Source organism: Aquila chrysaetos, unplaced genomic scaffold (genome assembly GCF_900496995.4).
Source record: "Aquila chrysaetos chrysaetos unplaced genomic scaffold, bAquChr1.4, whole genome shotgun sequence".
Classification (NCBI taxonomy): Eukaryota; Metazoa; Chordata; class Aves; order Accipitriformes; family Accipitridae; genus Aquila; species Aquila chrysaetos.
Window position 1 is genome coordinate 284904 of NW_024470381.1, and position 21010 is coordinate 305913.

At 60.1% G+C, this 21010-nt stretch overlaps 2 protein-coding genes and 1 long non-coding RNA gene across 10 annotated transcripts; 1 reads left to right on the forward strand and 2 right to left on the reverse strand.

The window, feature by feature from the left end:
* Positions 1–15: 15 nt before the first annotated feature.
* Positions 16–4986, reverse strand: LOC115337684 (coiled-coil domain-containing protein 9-like). 7 transcript variants are annotated; one of them, XM_030006076.2, is made up of 14 exons: positions 4689–4986; positions 4372–4477; positions 3785–3930; positions 3434–3697; positions 3253–3336; positions 2967–3155; positions 2685–2872; positions 2433–2603; positions 2254–2320; positions 1725–2154; positions 1400–1552; positions 1176–1249; positions 894–1042; positions 16–504 (listed from the first exon to the last, which is right to left on the reverse strand). In XM_030006076.2, the coding sequence occupies exons 1-14, from the start codon at positions 4689–4691 to the stop codon at positions 402–404; spliced, it is 2127 nt and encodes a 708-aa protein (XP_029861936.1). In that variant the 5' UTR covers positions 4692–4986; the 3' UTR covers positions 16–401. The 7 variants fall into 7 exon arrangements, with proteins under 7 accessions (XP_029861936.1, XP_029861938.1, XP_029861942.1 ...); XM_030006078.2 differs by having other exon boundaries at positions 3803–3930; positions 4689–4984; XM_030006082.2 differs by having other exon boundaries at positions 1989–2154; positions 4689–4984.
* A 2598-nt stretch (positions 4987–7584) lies between these two features.
* On the forward strand, positions 7585–10248 carry LOC115337666. Of its 2 annotated transcripts, none has more exons than XR_003922211.1 (4): positions 7585–7713; positions 8115–8407; positions 8795–8971; positions 9583–10248. It is a non-coding gene; the product is annotated as an uncharacterized LOC115337666 (long non-coding RNA). The 2 variants fall into 2 exon arrangements; XR_003922210.1 differs by having other exon boundaries at positions 9586–10248.
* Positions 10249–12859: 2611 nt separating this feature from the next.
* LOC115337665 (SUMO-activating enzyme subunit 1-like) lies at positions 12860–20813 on the reverse strand. The gene is given in 10 exon segments (XM_030006023.2): positions 12860–13094; positions 13096–13113; positions 13230–13299; positions 14038–14182; positions 14382–14487; positions 16126–16222; positions 16427–16569; positions 17442–17615; positions 18462–18573; positions 20643–20813. Coding segments are annotated over 10 exon segments (1041 nt in total). The 5' UTR covers positions 20744–20813; the 3' UTR covers positions 12860–13019.
* Positions 20814–21010: the final 197 nt, after the last annotated feature.

Below are 21010 nucleotides of genomic sequence, written 5' to 3' on the forward strand. Positions count from 1 at the left end.
AGGACCAGGCACAGAGATGTTTTGGAGGTTTATTTTACAAAGACCCAGTGGGATGAGGCAAGGTGGGGGATGGGTCAAGCCCACTCCTCCTGCCCAACTCCAGGGCACAAAGAAGGGAAGAAGGGGACCCCAAAGTGCCCTGCCAGGGGCAGGAACTTTGTGGGGAGCTGCTGGGAACCGAGGGTGCACAGCTGGAGCCCCCAAACCCTTTGGGGACCCTCAACACTGCCACCACCGCTGGCATCCTCTGCTCCTAAACACCCACGACACCAGGCTCGACCCACCTATCCCGTGGGCGCAGAAGGGATTTCAGGGAGTCCCACCACCAAAGGCCAAACCCCGCCAAGGAGGTGCAGGCAGATGACTTTTTTTCCCCTGCACCCCCCTCGCCTCTCTCTGACTTATTCCTGCCGGCTCACAGTCTCTAGAAAGCTGTAGCAGTCACGGTGGGAGCGACCCGAGTGACGGAGGGGCTGCTCCAGGACATCGGGGCACTTGGCCGTCCTGTCGAAGGAGAGAGAGAAGAAGGAGGCAGCATGAAGGCAGCTGCCAGCCCCAGAGCCAAGGAAGAGCTTGGGGACAGAGGGGGACGGGGTTCGGTCCCTGCCTGTACCCTCCTGCCAGCCCCCAAACACCAGGAGATGGGTGCAAGGGACGTGTGGGGCAGCGCAGCCCCACTGCCGGGTGCCCCACATTTGGGCGTGTGGCCCGATTCTGCCTGAGGCAGCAGCGGGGAGCAGGGGGCCGGTGCTTTTCCCACCCCCTCGCTTCCGAACCCAGAGCCTTATCCTGGTTCTACAACCTCCCTCCTGGCCGTGGCTACAGGGAGAGACCAGTCCCTTGGGCAGTTTGGGGAGGGAAGAGTTTAATCCAGGACAGACAGACAGACATACAGACGTCGCAGCCTCCCGGGCAAGCACAGCACCCGCCAGCCTCCACCACCCGACGCGCTTCCCAGGCTTTGGAAGGAACCAGATCCCGAAACCAGAGATGCCGGGAGCAAAGCACGGCAACTCCGGGATGTTTCGCAGGTAGAGTCAGGCTGTCAGCGGGAGTGTCAGAGCCAGCAAGCAGAAGTGGGAAGGACAGACAGACAAAACAAGAGCCCAGAGGGTGCGAGTGTCAGTCCCCCGTTAGTGGCCAGCCGGAGAAGGTGAATTCTTACGGAAACGCACCCGCTCAAAGTCCGTGATCTCCACCGTGCCGGGGGCCACCTCCGCATCCGGCTGGCGGGGAAACGCCATGTCTCCTGAAGGGATGAAAAAAAAAAAAAAAAAAAAAACACCCCACAAATTGGGGCCTGAACCCCACGGCTCGCAGCAACCCCCCCCAGCCTTGGGGGATTAAAACTGGGGAGGGTCCCCTGTGGTGTGTACCCCCCCCATAATCCCCTCGCCACCTTGCGTTCTATCCTCTGCCGGGCTCCCTGCCGCCTCCTCGTGCTTTCCCGAAGCCTCTTGCTCCGTGTTCGGCCTCATTTCTTCCCCTTGTGGGGGCTCTGCAGGGCTCTGCTCCCCCTGGGGGGGCCCAGCCAGCTCCACGAGGCTCAGTCCTGGGTGGGGAGCAGGAAGACACCAGAGTCAAGCCCCTGTTTGGCCCCTTCCCTTGTCCTGCTGCTCTGGCTACGTGTGCCCCCCAGATCCCAGGGGTTCAGCCCAGGTTTGGCCTGCCTCCCGTGTGTCCCCCCCCAGCCCTAATTCAGGCAGATCCCCCCCCACTTTTACCTGGAATCTCTCCGGAATCCCCTCTCGACTTGGGGACAGTGGGACCTGAAAGGGGACTGTCCCCCAGACTGCTGCGGGGAGAGGCCAGATCCATCTCCTCGCCCCAGTCCGAGACGGGCTGGTGGCCTTCCACGGGGGAGAAGGGGCTCAGGGGGGTGCCAGCCCCCCGATCTGGGACAGGTGCCACAGTGGTGGGGGGCACGCGCAGTTTGGGAGCTGCAGCCTGGCCGGCTCTGGGGGGACGCTGGGCTTTGGGGGACGCACTGCGGGGTGCTTCGTCCTCGCTCGATGATCCTGGGCTGGTGCCACCGCCTTCTTCCTCCTCCTCTTCTTCCTCCTCCTCACTGACGTCCTCCCACTGGTCTTCATCTTCCTCAGGGCTCAGGGGGCGGGGAGGCTCCGGGAGGGCCCCACTCGGCGCTTCTTCCACCTACAGGCACAGAGTTGGGGAGTATCAGAGGGGGAGAAGGGCACCTCGGTGCGGCCAAACATCCACTGGTTCCCCTCAGGCACTGCTGCAGCGTTTTACCTTCCGGCTCTCAGCTTCCTCGGTCGATACCGGCAGCTCCTTCTCCTCCCACCGGTTATCATGCATGCTGGAAGGAAAAAGAAGATTGCAGCGGCTCAGAAATCAAAATCCATGGAAAAAGGGGGCTCAGAGAAGAGCCCCAACCCACCAAATTCTCATTGGGATGCTACCCCACCGACCTGTAGGGCTTGGTCCCGGTGCCCTGGCCACGTCCCCGGCCCTTTCTCCTCCGCTGGGTGCGATGTGGGGTGAGGAATTCCCCAAAAGTGAGAGGTTTGGGAGGAGGGCGCTTGTTTTCCTCCCCACCGCTCATTTCTGAGCCGGGCGCTGCCGCAGAGCCCTCCTTGAACCTAAAAAAGAAAATGGGTGACACCGGGGATGCTGCACCCCCCCCCCCCCCAAATCAACCCCCCAGGTCCCCCATTACGTACATGCTGTCCGATTTCTCGGCATCCCACTCCCGCCGCCACTGCCCGGTGGGTTTGCGGTGCCGCGCCAGGCGTTCCTGATCGATTTGTTCCCGTTCTTTCTTCCAGCGGACGTATTCGGCTCGCTCCCGACCCGTCATGGAGAGCGTCATGTCCAGCTGCCCCCCAGCTTTCGGGCTGGAACGGCGTCCCTGCGGCGAGACATGGCTCGAGCCCTGTTCCAGCCACTCAACCCCACCTGGGACCCCCAAAAAAAACAAGGGGCAAGAGGTGGGGGGGACCCACCGGGGTACGTACGGGGCCCTGCCAGGTCTTCTCACGCTCCATTCCTGCCTTGACCTTGTCGAAATCAGCTCCCCCCCAATTTCGGACATGTCGCCGGCTCCCCTCTTTACGATCGGTGTCCTGGAAGGGGCCACTGCGGCGCGGGTCATCCAAGAAGTTACGTACAGGATTCTTCTCGTGAAGCCCGTCCTGAGTTGGCAGGGGTGGGGGGGAAGGGGATGTTGTCACACCTGGGGGAGACACTCGCAAACGACCGTCCTCCCCCCAGTTCCCTTTCCCTTCTCACCCGCTGGTTCCTCTCGTACTCTGCAATCTTCTCCATCTCCTCATTCATCTTCTCAATGTTCTGCCGCCGTCGCTCTTCCCACTCCTGGCGAGGAGAAACCAGCTGCCACCGGGGACCAGTAACCTCCTGCTGCTGCACCCCAGGGTGTGGGGTTAACCCACCCGACCCACAAAACACCCACCTTGGACTTTCGGTCGGGACCGGCATCACCCCCCATCACCGCACCAGCTGCCCCCCGGCCCCGCAAGCGCCGTCCCCGTCCGCCGCGCTCCGCCGGGGTCACGCCATTCCCACCAGCACCCTCCCAAAATGGCTTGGCAGGGGGTTCCCCCTGGGGGGAACGGCCAGAAGGACGCAACCCGGCACGCCCCGAGCCACGGGGAGTGGCGCCACGTCCAGGTTTCGGGGTGCCCAATGGCTTCTTGTCCTTCACCACACGCTTCTCCTGGAGAGAAAGAAATGGGGGAGGGGGGGGTTCAGTGAGACACAATGGGCCCCCACCTTGCCCTGAACCCCAACTCCCCCCACTCACCCCGGGGGAGAGCATAACCTGGACAGTGACGGAGAGATCCTTGTCCACCCATCTCCTCTCTGGCTCAGCATCAGCTGGCCTCACGCGGCGCAAAGCCGTCACCGCAATTCCCTCCTGCTCCGCTTTCTTCCGATCTTCCTCGATCCTGTTATCGGGACACGGGCGTGAGCTGGGACAAACCCCCCTCGCCGTGGATTTTGGGGAGATGAAAGACAGGACAGACACCTCCTCCTCTCCCCCCCTTCTACCCCAACTCCCTCCTGTGACCCCGTGTTACATTAAACCCCCTCACCCGTGGATTTTGGGGAAATGAAGAACAGGACAAACAACCACTGCCCCCCCTCCAAACTCCCACCTGTGACCCCGTAGTACATTAAACCCCCCCCGTGGATTTTGGCGAGGTGAAGGACAGGACAAACACCCCACCCCCCCCCCCCAAACTCCCTTCTGTGGCCCCGTATTACATTAAACCCCGCCCCCCCCCGCCAGTGTTAAGCCGCTGCGGGCATTAGGGGGGATTAGGGGCTGTAAGCAGGCAGCGGGGGGGGGGGGGGGGAGGAAGGACGCAGCCGAGCCCCCCCCCCCCACCTGATAACGCTTAATAAGGGCCTCGTTCTTCTTCCGTAGCGCTTCGATACGTTTATCCAGCTCCGCGTCCTTCTCCTCCTTCGATCTCAGGTCCAGCGCGGCCGACTGAGGGGGGGGGGGGGAACGGGGTGAGAGCGGGGAGCGGCCCTCCGCCATCCCGGTCTGGGCGGGCAGGCCGCCAGGCCCCCCCCACCTCGACAAACCCCTTAAGAGCCCCGGCCCGACCCCAACAAGGCCCACCCGGACCCCCGGGAGCGGAGAGGCCCGTCCAGGCCCGCATCCCCCCCCCCCCCCCCCACCCCGGGCCAGGTCTCACCATGGCGGCTGCCAAGCCGCACACGGACCAACCCGACAACCGGTTGTCCCCGCCCACTCGCTCGTCGGAACGGCTTCCGCTTCCGCTGCGGGATTAACGGGAGGCGGTGAGGTTTTTAAAAGGGCGATGGTGCCGGGAGGGGTGGGGCCCACCGTAGGTCTGGGAGTGCTGGTGTCTGTCCCTCTGTCCCCTCCCGGAGGTCTGTCCGTCCTCCCCGCTCAGCCTCGGGGACTGTCCCCGTGCTGCCCTCTGCCCTGGCTGGGGCACCCGTGTCCCCCTCGTGTCCACCCCGTGTCCACCCCGTGTCCCCCCGATGTCCCCCCGTCCCCATTTCCCAGCACGCCCCATCTCCTGCCGGTGCCCGTCCCCCTGTCCGTGCCCCCACCTCCCGTGTCCCCTCCCGTCCCCCGTGTCCCCCCGTCCCCGTGCCTCTGCCCCCCCCCGCCCCTTCTATTGCCCCGCGGTGGGCGTGGCTCCCCGCCTCCTCCCGCCTTTACCCCTCCCACCGTAGGCGGGGCTGGAGGAGCGGTGTGGGCGTGTCTCTTCCCCCCCCCCCGCCCCGCCGCCACGCCCCCCGGCTGTCTCCATGGCAGCTGCGGCTCTGACCGCCGCGGCGCGTCGCGATTGGCTGGGCCGGGTAGGGCGCGCGGCGAGGGGGGCGGGGGCTCGGCCCTGGGCCGGGACCTATAGCGGGATCTAGAGCGGGACCTATGGACGGACCCATAGCGGTACTCATACTGGTACCCACAGCAGCACCTGTGGACGTACCCACAGCGGTACCTATAGCCGTACCTATAGCGGGTACCTATACCGACACCCATAGCGGTACCTGCGGATGTACCTGTAGCCATACCGATGGTTGTACCTATAGCAGCACCTATGGAGGTACCCACAGCGGTATCTATAGCCATACCTATAGTTTTACCTACAGCAGCACCCATAGCCGTACCCACAGCAGTACCTATAGCCATACCTATAGCGGGTACCTATACCGACACCCATAGCAGTACCTGCGGATGTACCTGTAGCCATACCAATGGTTGTATCTATAGCAGCACCTATGGAGGTACCCACAGCGGTATCTATAGCCATACCTATAGTTTTACCTACAGCAGCACCCACAGCCGTACCCACAGCGGTACCTATACCAATACCCATAGCTGTACCAATGTACTGCTTATGTATAAACCTATAGCGGTACCCACAGTGTTACCTACAGCTGTTACCTATAGCAGCACCTGTAGCTATACCCATAGCCGGTACCCATAGCCAATACCTAAAGCCGGCACTTATAGATGTATCTACAGCTGGTACCTATAGATATACATATAGCTGGTACCTATATATGTACCCATAGAGATGCATCTATAGCTGGTGCTTATAGGCACTAGCTATAGCTAGTATCCATAGATGCACCCATAGCCAGTACCTATAGCTGTTACCTACAGCCAGTGCCTATGACCGGTATCCATAGAAGTACCTATACCTATAGCCAGTACGCATAGATGTGCCCAGAGTTGGTGCTTATAGCCAGTACCCATAGCTGGTACCCATAGATGCACCCATAGCCAGTTCCTATGGCTGGTACCTATAGCTGTTACCTGTAGCTGTTACCTACAGCTGGTACCCATAGCCATTACGCATAGCCGGTACCTATAGCCGGTACCCATAGCCAGTACCTACAGCCATTACCTACAGCTGTTACCTACAGCTGGTACCTACAGCCAGTACCTATAGCCGGTACCCATAGCGGGTACCTACAGGCAGTACCTATAGCCATTACTTACAGCTGGTACCTATAGCTGGTACCCATAGCCAGTACCTATGGCCATTACCTATAGCTGGTACCTACAGCTGGTACCTACAGCTGGTACCCATAGCTGGTACCTACAGCCAGTACATATAGCTGGTACCCATAGCCATTACCTACACCCGGTACCCATAGCTGGTACCTACAGCTGTCACCTCTAGCTGGTACCTATAGCAGTTACCTATAGCCAGTACCTATAGCTGGTACCCACAGCAGTTACCTCTAGCCGGTATCTACAGCCGGCACCCATAGCCAGTGGTACCGGTACCCATAGCTGGTACCTATAGCCAGTACCCATAGCAGTTACACATAGCCAGTACCTACAACCAATACCCATAGCTGTTACCTACAGCCAGTACCTATAGCTGGTACCTATGGTCGGTACCTATAGCCGGTACCCATAGGTTCGCCCATAGGTTCGCCCACAAGTTCACCCTCGGCCCCGCCGGTTCCCGCACGCTCGCGCGCTCCGCTGGATACAGCGCCGCCGCGGGCGCGGGGGGCGGCGGGAAGCGGCTCCGTCCAATAGGAGCGCGGCGGCAGCACGCGGGCGATGGAAGAGGTGGCGGCGGCGGGGGGGGGCGAGGGGGGGAGCGGCCGGAGGGGGGCGGGGGGGCGGGGCCAGGGGTGACCGGCGGGGCACTGGGGGGGGGGCAGAGGTCAGGAGTCAAGGGTCGAACCGGGGGGCAGCGGGCGGGCCTGCTGTCACCGGGCAAAGACCGGGGGGACCCCGTACCCCCCCCGCTTAGTGACACCCGGGGGTTGTGGGGTTTTTTTTGGGGGGGGACACGACACTGTCCGCGGCGGCGCCTGGTTGGCCCCTTCCCGCTGTTACCGGGGCGGCGGCGGAGAAACCTTTCCCTGGAAACCGGCGGAGGCGGCTGAGTGGCTGCGCCCGCCCCGGGACCCGCCCCGGGACCCGCCCCGGCCCGGGGGGGGGCGGGGGGAGGGGGGGAGATCCCCGACCGCCGCCGCCGCCGATCGTCGCACAAGCCCGAACTTGTCCGGGGGGAGGGGGCGGGGTTTGGGGGGGAGGGGGAAGGCCGGGGGCGTGGCTCTTGACGTCACGGGCGGGGAGGCGTGGAATGAGGCAGGGGGAGGTGGGCGGGGCCTCCGCCCCAGAGAGCGGGCAGGGTTCAGTCGCGCGCTGCCAGACCGAGCACGGTGCCGGTGCCGATCGCAACGCGCCGCCCCGTCACGGTTCATGCAGCTGCAGTGAGTTGGGGGGGCGGTGGGGTTTTTTTTGGGGGGGGTGGGGGGGTGGGTTGGGGTTTTTTTTGGGGGGGGGGGTGTTGGGGGGGTGTTGTCCCAGCAGAGGGTCCCGTGGGGAAACGGGGAGGGGGGTGGTGGGCAAGGTGGAGGGGGGGGTGTGCGGGTAAAGAGACCTCACACACACACGCACACACGCACACACACGCACACGGTGTTTGGGGTGGGGGGGTCACCGGGGGTCCCGGCGGGTCGCTGCCCGGTTTGTTTACAAACAGCTCCCGCTCCCGAGGGCGCCCCCTGGCGGGCGCGGGAAAACGTTGGGGTTGTGGTGGAGGGGGGGTTGTCGTCCCGCCACGCGTGGGGTTCCCCCCCCCTAAAAAAACCCCAAACAACAACCCATACAGAGCCCCCCGGGTGCGATGGCCAGACCGCTGCGGGAAGGGAGCCTCGGCGAGCCTCCAGCCCCCCTGCCTGCACATCCTGCCTGCAGGGGGGGGGGGGGAGCGTTGGCCCTGCCTGCACATCCTGCCTGCAGGGGGGAGAGGGGGGGGGCGTTGGTCCTGCGTGGGGATCCCCCCCCCCCTCACGCCCCCCCCAAGTCGTCATCCCCGTTTGAGCTGCGCTTGTCCCGGGGCTCCCCCCCCCAACTTCGTTCTCTATCGCTGCGGGACACGGGGAACCCCTGGCGCTGCCCACGGTGAGTGTCGCGGGGAGGGGGTGTGGGGGGGTCCCCATACACGGGGGGGGGGTCCCCATACCCGGGGGAGGCGGGGATCCGTACCCTCCCCAGAGCCAGTTCGCTGCCAGCTCCTGTTTAGACAGGCAGCAAGTCTGGGCATGACCCCCTTCCCCTCCCCACTTGTGTTTTGGGGGGCCACGTGGTGGGGGGAGTGGGCAGCTGCCTGTGCCCCCCCCTCCCCCTGTGGCCCCCCCCCCCCAAAAGCACTGGGAATTGTTCTGGGCTTTCCTGTTGACGAGCCCCCCCCCCCCCATATCCTGGTGCAGGCAGCACAGGCAGCGCTGCCCTGCCTGCTGCTTTGAGGAGGGGGGGGTGCAGCCTGACCTCCCCCCCACCTCCCCACAGGTGAGTTTCACCCTACGGAGGATGGGGACCACGAGGGACCCCCCCAAAGTGGGGGGAGCCGGGGGGGGGGCTGTCCCCAACGGTCACCTCCCCGGGGCAGCCCCCGGTCCGGAGCAGGAGCTGGGCGCCCGCCTGCGCCGTTTGGGTGACGCTTTCCAGCGGACCTACGAGCAGCAGGTAAGGGGGGGGGCACGCCAAAATTTGGGGGGGGTCCCCCCTAGGGACGCTTTTGGATGGGGGGCACCCCAAAATCCTGCATCCCCCCCTCCTGCCATTCCCAGTGTTATGTCCCATGATTTTTGCTCCCTGTGGGGATGGTGGCTGTTATTTGGGGGGGGGGGCACCCCCTAAATCGGGGGGGTGGGCACCCCCAAATTTGGGGTGGGGGCTCCCCCAGGGATGCTTTTGGGTGGGGGTACCCCAAAATCTCACATCTCCCCCCATTCCCAGTGTTATTCCACCCCCCATACCCAGTGTTATCCCCTCTGCTTTTAGCTCGTCACAGGGAGGGAGGGTGGCTGTTAATTGGGGGGGGGGGGGGGCACCCCCAAATTAGGCAGGCCCCCCCCCAAAAAAAAGGCACCGCCGGCTTGTTTGCACGCGCGCGTGCGAGCCAGCCGCTGACTCACAACCTATAAATAGCAGCGGGTCTATGAGGCAGGGAGCCAGCGGCGGCGCGAGGGCGGGGGGGACCCCCTAAAAACAGCCCCCCCCCAAAATAAACACAACACCCCCCCCCCTAATTAACACGCACTCCCCAACACACACTAATTAAGATCTCTCGTCAGCAGCGGGAGCAGCGGGGCGGCGTCGGCGGCATTTTTTGGGGTCACCTTTACCGCCTGGTCTCGCAGTTGCTGGGAGCCGTCTACAACCTGCAGGCAGCTGCCTTGCCCGCGCGGGAAGCCAACTAGCCCTGCCTGTACTTTCCTGCCTGTACTCCTGCCTGTACTCCTGCCTGCAAGGACTAACACCCCCCCCCCCCCTCACCTGGCCGCCCCCCCTGCCTCCCCCCTTCACCACCACCACCGTGAAGAGAAGCTGCCCCATGCTGCAGCTCCCGGGGGGTCACTGCTGGATCATCCTCCCCCCCCCCCCCAGTTTCTATTTATTTAATTTATTGGGGTTTTTTGTTGGGGGGGGTATAGGTGGAGGGAGGGGGACATGGGGGGGGCACCCCCAGCCCCGCCCCCCCCCCCCCCAAAATACGGTGCTCCTGATGTCGCAGCCCCCCCTCCCTGCTCTGGTCGGGCTTCCCCATGGGGGGGGTACACAGCACTCTGTATATACTGTATGTTGGAACTGTATATAGGGGAGGGGGGGGGGCTGTACATTATATATAGGGAAGGCAGTGTATATAGGGGGTGGGGGGGCTGTATATAGGGGAAGACAGCAGTTGTATATGATCAGTTACTTTTTTTGTACGTTTCTTTTCAATAAAATGAATTTAAGGAGAGGGCGTGTGGCAGCAGTGCAGGTGGGGCGGGGGTTGGAGGGGTCCATAGGGTTTCGGGGTGTAGGGGTTAGGGGGGCCCATGGGGTTTGGGGCTGCAGTGTTTAGGGGGTCTATAGGGTTGGGGTTCTGTAGGGTTTGGGGGTCCATGAGGTTTGGGGCTGCAGGGTTTTGGGGTCCATAGAGTTTGGGGGTCCATGGGGTTTGGGGCTGTGGTGTTCAGGGGTCTGTGAGGTTTGGGGGTCCATGAGGTTTGAGGCTGCAGTGATTGGGGGTCCATAGTGTTTGGGGGGGGGTCTATAGGGTTTGGGAGTCCATGACGTTTGTGGGTCCATGAAGTTTGGGGCTGCAGTTTTGGAGTCCATGAGGTGTCTGGGGCTGCAGTGTTTTGGGGTCCATAGAGCCTGGGGGTCCATAGGGTTTGGGGGTCTATGGGGTTTGGGGCTGAAGTGCTTTGGGGTCCACAGGGTTTGGGAGTCTACAGGGCTGGGGGTCACAGTGTTGGGGTGGTCTATAGGGTTTGGGGATCTATAGGTATGGGCAGGTTGACCCTGGCTGAACGCCAGGTGTCCACCAAAGCCGTTCGGTCACTCCCCCCTCCTCAGCTGGACAGGGGAGAGAAAGTATAACAAAGGGCTGGTGGGTCGAGAGAAGGACCGGAGAGATCACTCACCAGTTACCGTCACAGGCAAAACAGACTCAACTTGGGGAAGATTAACTCAATTTATTACCAATCAACCAGAGCAGGGTAATGACAAATAAAACCAAATCTCAGAACACCTTCCCTCCACCCCTCCCTTCTTCCCGGGCACAACTTCACTCCCGGATTCTCTACCTACCCCCACAGTGGCACAGGGGGACGGGGAATGGGGCTTACAGTCAGTTCATCACACATTATTTCTGCCACTTCATCCTCCTCAGGGGCAGGACTCATCACACTCTTCCCCTGCTCCAGCGTGGGGTCCCTCCCACGGGAGACAGTCCTCCACGAACTTCTCCAACGTGGGTCCTTCCCACGGGCTGCAGTTCTTCATGAACTGCTCCAGCATGGGTCCCTTCCATGGCGTGCAGTCCTTCGGGAGCACACTGCTCCAGCGTGGGTCCCCCACGGGGTCACAAGTCCTGCCAGAAAACTTCCTCCGTGGGCTCCTGTGTCCACAGATCCGCAGGTCTGCCAGGAGCCTGCTCCAGCACGGGCTTCCCACGGGGTCACAGCCTCCTTCGGGCACCCATCTGCTCTGGCGTGGGGTCCTCCACGGGCTGCAGGTGGAGATCTGCTCCACCGTGGACGTCCATGGGCTGCAGGGGGACAGCAGGCCTCACCGTGGTCTTCATCACCAAGGGCTGCAGGGGAATCTCTGCTCCGGCGCGTGGAGCACCTCCTCCCCTCCTTCTTCACCGACCTGGGGGTCTGCAGGGTTGTTTCTCTTACATCTTCTCACTCTCTCTCCGGCTGCCGTTTCTGTCTGTCCCAGCAACTTTTTTTTTCCTTCTTAAATGTATTATCCCAGAGGCGCTACCACTATCACTGATGGGCTCGGCCTTGGCCGGTGGCGGGTCCATCTTAGAGCCGGCTGGTATTGGCTCTGTCGGACACAGGGGAAGCTTCCAGCAGCTTCTCACAGAAGCCACCCCTGTAACACCGCCCCCCCCCCCCCGCTACCAAAACCTTGCCACACAAAGCCAATACAATAGGGTTTGGGGGTCCATAGAATTTGGGGCTGCAGTGTTTGGAGGTCTGTGAGGTTTGGGGGTCCATGAGGTTTGAGGCTGCAGGGTTTGGCGATCCAGAAGGTTGGGGGTCCATAGGGTTTGGGGGTCTACAGGGTTGGGGGTTGCAGTGTTTGGGGGGGGTCTATAGCGTTTGGGGGTCTATAGGGTTTGGGGCTGCAGGGTTTGCGGGCCCATAGGGTTTGGGGGTCTACAGGGTTGGGGGTTGCAGTGTTTGGGGGGGGTCTATAGGGTTTGGGAGTCTATAGGGTTTGGGGGTCCGTGAGGTTTGAGAGTCCATAGGGTTTGGGGGTTCATGGGGTTTGAGGCTGCAGTGAGTGGGGGTCCACAGCATTTGGGGGTCTGCAGGGTTTGGGACTGTAGCAGTTGGGGGTCCATGGGGTTTGGGGGTCCACATGATTTGGGGCTGCAGTGTATGAGGGTCCACAGCATTTGGGGGGGTCTGTGGGGTTTGGGGTTCCATCGGGTAAGGGGCTGCAGTGTTTGGGGGTCCATGAGGTTTGGGACTGTGAGGCTGGAGCTGGAGGCTTTGGGGGTCCACAGGGGTTGGGGGTGCAGCATTTAGGGGTCTGTGGGGTTTGGACATGCAGGGGTTTGGCAGGCCACAGGGTTTCAGGTCCACAGCATTGGGGTTCTGTGGGGTTTGGGGGGGCCCGTAGTATGTGAGGCTGCAGTGTTTGTTGGGGGATCCACGAGGTTTGGGGAGCTGCAGGGGTTGGGGGGCTGTGGGGTTTTGGACTGCAGCAGTGAGGGTCCACAGGTTGGGGGTCCAAGGGGTTGTGGGGGGCTCCAGCGTTACCTTGGACCCTCCCTGCCCACCCTCCCCTGCCCCCCGCACATGCTACAGCCAGCAACAGCTCAGCTCCAGCCCCAAAATGAACCACTTTTTAGAAATAAGATTTTATTAACCCAAAAAACCCCATACAGAAGCACAGGGGTGCCAGCTGCACCCCAAATTTAGCCCATTACCACTGGGGGGGGGGGGGTACCATCCCAACCCCCTCAAACCAAAAGTGGGGGGGCTCGACACCCCCCCTGAGCTCAGCTGGGGCCCAGGCACTCCACGATCCCGTTGCCTTTGATGCCGTCGAAGAAGAAGAAGTTGTTGTGGGGGGGGGTCCCGCTGGGACAGGGCCTGGGCAGGGGGGAACACGGGATTTTTGCGGGGGGGGGGGGGAAAGCGTGTGCCATGCAGACCCCCCCACCCTCCCAAGCATCACTACAGCCCCCCTCAAAAACCACAACCACTACCTTGACCACCTCCTGGCCCAGGACGCCTCCAACCACGGCGCAGACAGGAGCCATTTCGGAGAAGCAGTAGCTGGAAGGAAGAAAAAGAAATTCAACCGGCAAAACCTGGAAAAGTGGCGGTCTGCCCCCCCCAAAAAAGCTTCTGGGTCTCACTAAAACACTGAGGTTTCCCCCCAAAAGGAGCCGGAGGTGACAGGGACACAACGCCGGCGTGCCCCCCTCGCGTGCTTCGTGCCACCCTGCTAAAAATAAGCCCCTCAAAATGCCAGCCCTGTGTTGTCCCATCCCCCCCTCCACGGCACATTCCCGCCATTCCCAGTGGGCAGCGTGTGGCAACATGCAGGCAGGGATGGGGAGTTCCCGGTGAATGTGCCAGGAACCCTCCCGGGGTTGACACCGGGGTTTGGCATCACCACAAGGACACGTGTGGTGGGGATGGCAGGGGGGATTTCTCTATACCAGCATGGTCCCAAGGCCCCAGCGGAGCCGGCTGGGATGGCTCAGGATCCCGCCAGCGGAGTGAGCCGGAACCTGGCCTGGCGTCAAGCCCACGGCACCAAAGGCCTTGGGGAAGGCGGTGAACCTCCTCCACTGAGCTGTTAATCCCCAGTGAGGATGACCCAGAGGAAAAGCAAGGACACACAGGGCAGGCAGCTGCTCAGGTCACTGCCGTCATCCTCCCGGTGAGATTCATGGTGAAACGGGTGTCGGGAGGTGCCAGAGCTTCTCCAGCACCCGGCGATCCAGTGGGAAAGGAGCAACTTATGGCTAACAAGGCGCTGGTGATGCGCTCAGCTTCCCACCGCACCTGACGAATTCATCCGGCAGTAGGTCGGTGCTGACCCCCAGCGACTCCAGGACATCGTGGCGGATCTGGAGCAACAGCTTCGAGTCCTCGGTGTAGTTTTGGGGGGAAGGATCCTGGCCGTTATCCGTACGAAATTTCAACAGCACTGAGAGCAGGGGGTGAGAGAGAGAGAGAGAGAGAGAGTCACCCGGTTGCCGGCTCCTGGGTGCCAACGTGCATCCAAGGGGCTGCTGGCAATTTGGGAGAAACTGAGGGGAGCACATGCCTGGTTCGGTGACCAGCTGAAGCCGAATTTCCCACTGCTGGCAGGGAAAAGCAGTGGGAATTAAAAGGCAGGGACTTACCTTGGAGGAGGAAATAATCCGGGGTGGTGCGTTTCAGTGCCGCCTTTGCCTTCTCCCCGCTCCAGTCGACGGCCAGGGCTTCCTTCAGCTGGCAGAAAACCACGCGCTGCAAGGGGAGAGTTCATGGATCAGGGGGGGTCCTTTGCCACGAGGGCGGAAAAAAGCCCCCCCACCTCTTCCCCCAGCAAAGCAACCCAGCACCAATCCCCCCAACCCCGTCTTGATGGCATGAGGCTCCCTCGATGGCACGAGGATCCCTTTTGAGATGAGGTCAGTAAGCAAATGGTGACGCCAAGGCTGGGGAAACAAAAGGCACTTTCTCCTCCTCATCATCACGGGGAGGACAGCACGCCGCCGCTCGTTTGTGGCGGACGGCTCTCGCCTGCGTCGTTTCCCCCCCCCCGCATCGCCTCCCCATTTAGCTTAGCAAGGGGAGCTAGGCACAGCGGCAGGGATGAGCACGGGAGCCAGGTCGCGGCAGAAGAAAATAATCATCTTTTTTCACATAGGGACAGAAGGGAGACAGGAGGAGAGCAGGATTGCCCTCCTCTTCGCGCAAGGACTCTAGTGCCCAGGTGCAAAAACCTTGGGATTGCATCTCCGCAAAGCTTAACCTGACAGGAGGACATCTCAGCGAGCCGCTCTCTTAATTAAAACATTTTTAAGGTAATGCTAATAGCCCTCAGTGTCGCAGCTTAGGATGGGATGGGGTTTACTGAGTGTAAACTCCAGAGTCTTTGGAAAAACTGGCTCCAAACCTCAGAGGTATTAAACGAGGGAGTTTGAAACTCTTTGCCAACGTGAAGCCCGCCTGCTCCCGTATGGATACGGGGAAAGGCTTGGCGGAGCCCCGGCCCTCTCTCGGCACGCGGGCTCTGGCATCTCAGAAACGGATCTGGAGGAATTCGCCGTATCCGAACGAGTTGCGCTCGGAATCGCCCCCCCCCCCAAGCCCCCGCCTCCAAATCGCAGGAGGGTGACAGCTGGTTCGATCGGCATCCGGGGAATATTCCCAGACCTTCCGAGGGGAAGCTGCACCCTCTAAGCAATGGGGTTGGGGGGCGGGGGGGGGCGCAGCAAAAGGGACACAAAAGGGCGTTAATCTGCTGGCTCAGCTCGCATTCTCCTCATAGCCAGATAAAGTCGAGGGGGATTTCCACTCCTCCGTTAAATTTCCAGCTGGGAGACCAAAACAATGCCCAGGCCGGAGGCATTTAAATGTGAAAAGGTTTTGCTTTGGAGCAGATTTCGCTCCCCCCGCCCGCCCCCCCCCCCCCCAAAGACATGGAAAACCTTCAGGAGTCCCACTTAAAGGGAGCTCAGCTATCAGCTGACAGCAGCAACAATGCAGCTTTTATGGCCTCACTGAGACACAAAAAGCTGGAGCCCCCCCAGTTAAGGCTGTTACAACTCCCCTTCCCCCATCAAAACCAGTATAAAAGTGCTTTATACCTGTACAGCCACAGAGGAAACAAAAAAGCAGTGAGGTGGGAGCACCCCGAGGTTTGGGGTTTTTTCTGGGGGGGGGGGATATCCTCCCACAAAAAAAACCCAACCTTCTCAGCAAGGAGGGAAGAGCAGCGCAGGGTGAAGATCCAAAACTCACCTGGGAAGCCTACAGAAGCCATCCTACTGCGGCTAAAACACGGCCGAGCTGCCTGGATAACCCCCTCTGGCTCTCCCTCGGCCAAACCGACACATGCTTCGGGTCTCAGAGGTCTCTGCGGGGTTTTTATTCACTCACCTTTTTCACCATGGTGGTCTCCGAGTCGAGTTTCGCTTTTTTGGTGTCCGGCCCATCTTCCACACCTGGGCTGACTTTGGCGACCTTGGTTTTCTCTCTACAGGGGAAAAAAATTGAGCTCACTTTGAGAAACCACGATCCTCCTTCGTGCTGCTCAGCAGCAAACAGTCTTTTATGACTCTTAAAGATTTAAAATCTCCTGGAAACAGGCAGCCTCCCTGAGTGGGTGAAGGCAGCCGAAACACCGATGCCCTTCTTGCGGGGCCAGTTCTCCTCTCGCCACCCACTCCCCCCGACTCACTCCACAAATTCGTGTTCCCCGAGGTCAGCAAACATATAGCCGTGGTAGCCGAAAACATCACCAGTGAAGAACTTGATGCTGTTCTTGTGGCAAATCTGGTCGATCTTCACCATAACATCCCGGGAGCAACAGGTTAGGCAGACCTGCAGGCAGAAATTTGAACGTTCACCCCCGCCATTTCCCTCCTCGCAGGGTTATTAGGGGGGTGTGAAATCTTCCCTGCCTTCCTGCGGCACTGGGGAAGGTTCCAGGTAGATTTGCCGTTTCATGCACAGCGGGGCACACCGCTCGGGGTAATTATCAATTTTCCCCTCCTGTTCACACTGGCTAATTCCAGCAGCCTCCACTCCGGGGATAATTAGAAGGCTGGGGATATGGCATCCCGTTTCCGGATAATTTTGGTGGGAATTGGGGGAACGAAGCTAAATACGGATATTTTTAAAACTCAGGGCCTGTCTATCCTGGGAGCGGAGCAGGATACGTACCCTGGGGTAGCTCCCCACAGGGCCACATTATTATAATCAGTGCTTTACGTTCTACTCAACAGCTCCTGCCACCCTGCAGTCAGGCAGGGAAGGCAGGAGCAGGCAGCTGATCCGCAGGAGCTGCAATACCTGGATACGTTCCTCCTCCTCCTCCCCTTGCTTTCAGAGCCGCTGCCAGATTTTCACCATCCAGCAGGAACCCTGAATTGGGAAGCCGCATTGGCTGTGCTTCCTACAACTACCAGCCGCATCGCACCCAAAAAAAGCAGGCAGCAGGCAGCCGCTGCCTGACGCAACCTACAGAGGAGACCAGAAGGGGAACAGATGCCGTTTGCGAACAGTCAGGCAGCTCAACCTGTAACCGCAGCACAAAAATTCAGGCCAACAGGCAGGCAGCTGCCCGCGGCTCAAGGATAGACGCTCTCAGGCACTAACGCAGTCAGAATAAAAGAGCAATTAGTGAGCAGACTTAGTAATAAGTCAGCAAGCCTCTTCTCCTCCGACCTTTCTCTCCCCCCCGCCGCACGTACTGCGTCGAACTGGGTGAAGAACTCTTCAGGCTTGCTCTCCACACTCTCGGGGTCAGCTTTTACGTCCACCATGGGGTTGAGGTTCTGCGCCCGCTCCAGCGAGGCTTCGGCTCTGTTGCGGCCTAAGGAACCCACGGGGATGAGGAACTGAGCTCGTGTGTCCTCTTGGGAAACCTGAAACGGGAGAAAATGGAGAGATGAGTCTTCCCACGGACTCAGGCAGGGTAGGAAAAGCCCCCAGGGAGAATTACAGTGGGTGCTGCACAAGCGGGAACTCACGCCTGGAAGGGAACAGCTAAGTGGTGCCATCCTTGCCACAGGAAAACTCATCGCAAGATAACCGGAGGAAAAAAATCTCTGGTTATTTTGTGCTATTCTTCAATCCCCCACAGCTTCATCGCTTGCTTCTCCCTGCTCCCAAGCTCGCAGCTCCCTCTTGCGCCCGAGGAGACGACACGCCGTGACCTAGAGGCCACGCTTGTGTGAGAAACATGTTCAGCCGGCGCCAGCGACATTTGCCGCAGGGCACAAAGCTCCGGATCTGGAATTAAAACCCACCGCAGAGTCTGTTTAGGGGTTCTGGGGTCCACAAGACTTGTGGCAGGAGCTTTGAGCCCCACATCTGCTTCATACACGCCGGCCAGCCCCAGATAAACACGGGAAGGGGCTGTCCCGATGGAGATAGACGCGACAGGGCTGGGCGGAGAGCGCCAAAGCCACGTGTCCCCAAAAATAAGCTGGCTTCTCAGAGCGGGGTGCAGCACCCAAGGATGTCCAGAAAGCAACAGGGCAAGCCATGGTTTAGCCCCCCAGCTCGAGAGCCGGTGGAGGAGCAGAGCCTGGCATTTAGCTGCCATGCAAATGACTGGAAATGCAAACTCTACATGCCCCAAAATGGAGTAATTCCACCCAAAGCAGAATATTCATCCCAAAAAGCAGCGAGCGAGTCCTCCAGCGTTGGCACCATAGCATACTGGGAGTGGTTGGGAGCTTTGCTAACCAAAGCTGCAAGCTTCTCACCTGCTGATGGTCCAGCATGGTCAAGCCTTTGACTCCTGCCAAGATGAGATTCTTCGCCACTTCTGCTCCGAGACCCTTCATCCCCACCAGCAGCACCCGGGAAGCTCGCAACCTGTGGCAGAAACACTCGGTCAGCGTTAACGGCTTGCCTGGAGCATCCCTCAAGAGTTGGGGCAAAGGGGAATCAGTGCTCAGAGGGAAAACATGGCAGATAAATACGGGTGAACAGGAAAAACGTGCTCCTCGGCATCCCTGCCTGGGAAAAAAGCAGGTTTAACACGATTTGGAAGCAAAAAGAGAAACGCACAAGCTGTCAGGAGTGGGCAATTCAGGAAAATTCACAGAAAAAAGAGCATTTGCAGCTTTGGAACAGGGCGTAACACTGAAGTCTTGTGCTGCTTTTCAGCGAACAGGGTGGGGGGAGTTGCAGGTTCATTACAACGCACGCTTCGGGGTTCCTAATAGCGTCCCCGCCCGCCAAAAGGGCTGAGGGCCGGAGCTGCACCAGGATGTGTATAACTTATAATTAATGGGAAATTAATACATTTTTGTGTATATTTATTCCAGCACAAAACTGCATGTGCAACTTTTAAGTCTTCCAAGTAACTGACTGATGTGTTTTCCTCACCTTTTATCATTTAGATACTGGCCCCCCCGGCCTTGGAAGCCTGTTATTGATTGGTCTGTATCAGTTTTCTGACAAAATCAAGTTTACTCAGCACCGAGCGATAATCTGGGCTGTTAAACAGACTCATGTGTTTTTGGCCTATTTTCATGCTCGTTTTTATCTGCACCCAGCAACATCGTTACATTCGTCTTCACATTTTGGGGTTGTTCCACTTTCTCCTGAACAAACCCTATTGCTGCTTCCCGGGGAACACCTAAGAAATTGGGAACAAGCAGAAATCTGGACAGCCTGCAGAAAAGGACCACAAAAAATAACTTGAAAGCTAAAAAAAAAAAAAAAGCCCTTAGAGAGAAAATAGGGGCTGAGCAAGAGGGTTTCTAGCAGGGAAAGACCCAGGAACCAGCAAGTGGGAGCAGATGCTTTGCAATTCCAGCTGGCAATGAATCAAAAGCCATTTATCTTTTTTCTTTTCTTCTTTTTTTTTTTTTTTTTTTCTCTTTCCCCCACATCTTCAACTCCAGGAGGCACAAATTTCACCCAAATGTGCACTACAGCAAGTTTGGCTAAGCCCGAGTTTCACAGGAGGTTGGGCAGAGACCCCACAGACCCCTGTGGACCCTACATGCTTACATACCCATCCCCGATCCCTCTCTGAAGCCCCTACAAAGCTCCTGAGGACCCCGCAGTGGCTACAGTTGCCACAGAAGTCCCTACATGGCCCTTCTGCATGCTGTATGGTCCCCATAGGCTCCCAAAAGTTCCTACAGGGCCTTCCACAACCTCCTACAGAGCCCCCATAAGCCCCTGCAAGGCCCTCCTCACACTGCAGGGCCCCCATAAGCCCTTCCAAGCCCCCCCCCTCACATTGCAGGGCCCCCACCCCAGCCCCTAGAAGCTTCTATATGGCCCCCTCACATTAAAGGGACCCCATAGGCCCGTCCAGGGCCCCACACAAGCCCCTCCAGGCCTCTACAGCCTTCCAACAAGCTCCCTTCACATTAGAGGGCCCATCCTTATCCCTATAGGGCCCCCCACAAGCTCCTATACAACCCCACAAGGCCCCCCTCATATTACAAGGCCCCTACAAGGCCTCACAAGCCCCTCCTCACATTGTGGGGCCTCTCCAAGCCCTATAGAGCCCCCCACAAGCCCCTCCAAGGCCCCTCCTCATATTGCAGGGGCCCTCCAGGGCCCTATAGGGTTCCCCACAAGCTCCTACAAGGTCACTCACAGGCTGTGGGGCCCCTATAAGTCCATTCAGACCCCTATAGGGCCACCCAAAAGCCCCTCCAAGGCCCTCCTCACATTGCAGGGCCCCTCCATGCCCCTACAGAGCCCCTCACAACCCCCTCCCAAGACCCCTCCCATATTGCACGGCCCCTCCAGCAACCTATACAACCCCCCCAACAAGCTCCTACAGGGCTCCTCTCACATTACAGCACCCACACAAGCTCCTACAGGGTCCTTCACAGGCCGCAGGGTCCCCAGAAGCACCCCCCACGGCCTCTCTAGGCACCCCCCCGGCTTCCCCCACAGGCCCCAGCCCCACTGACCGCTTCTGGGCCTCGAGCCCCCACAGCCGGATCTGCCGGTCATACTGTGCCGCCTCCTCCTCGCTGATGCCGCCGGGGCCGCCTTCCTCCTTCTCCACCATCCCGCCGCCACCGCCACGGCCACCGCCTCACGGCCGGGGCAGCGCCCCCTGGCGGCCCGCGCGAACGCCGGGCAGCACCCCGCACCGCTCGCACTTCCACCGGAGAAAGGAGGGGGGGGGACAGGGAATCCTCTCCCCGGCCCGGAGAGGCCCGGCGGCCCCACGCCCGCGACCCCACGGGAGAACCACCTCGAGGTGTTTCTGCCGCAGTTCCATCCCCGCGTGACCGCGTCGTTCGGCCTGGGGACTCCCCGTGCGCGCTCAGTT

What these genes read in the sequence shown, in the direction of transcription:
- LOC115337684 (XM_030006076.2), bottom strand. An exon ending in AGGAAGCTGAGAGCCGGAAG is followed by an intron (nt 2,155 to 2,253) that starts GTAAAACGCTGC and finishes CTGTGCCTGTAG; the next exon opens with GTGGAAGAAGCGCCGAGTGG. An exon ending in GGATTCCGGAGAGATTCCAG is followed by an intron (nt 1,553 to 1,724) that starts GTAAAAGTGGGG and finishes CTCCCCACCCAG; the next exon opens with GACTGAGCCTCGTGGAGCTG.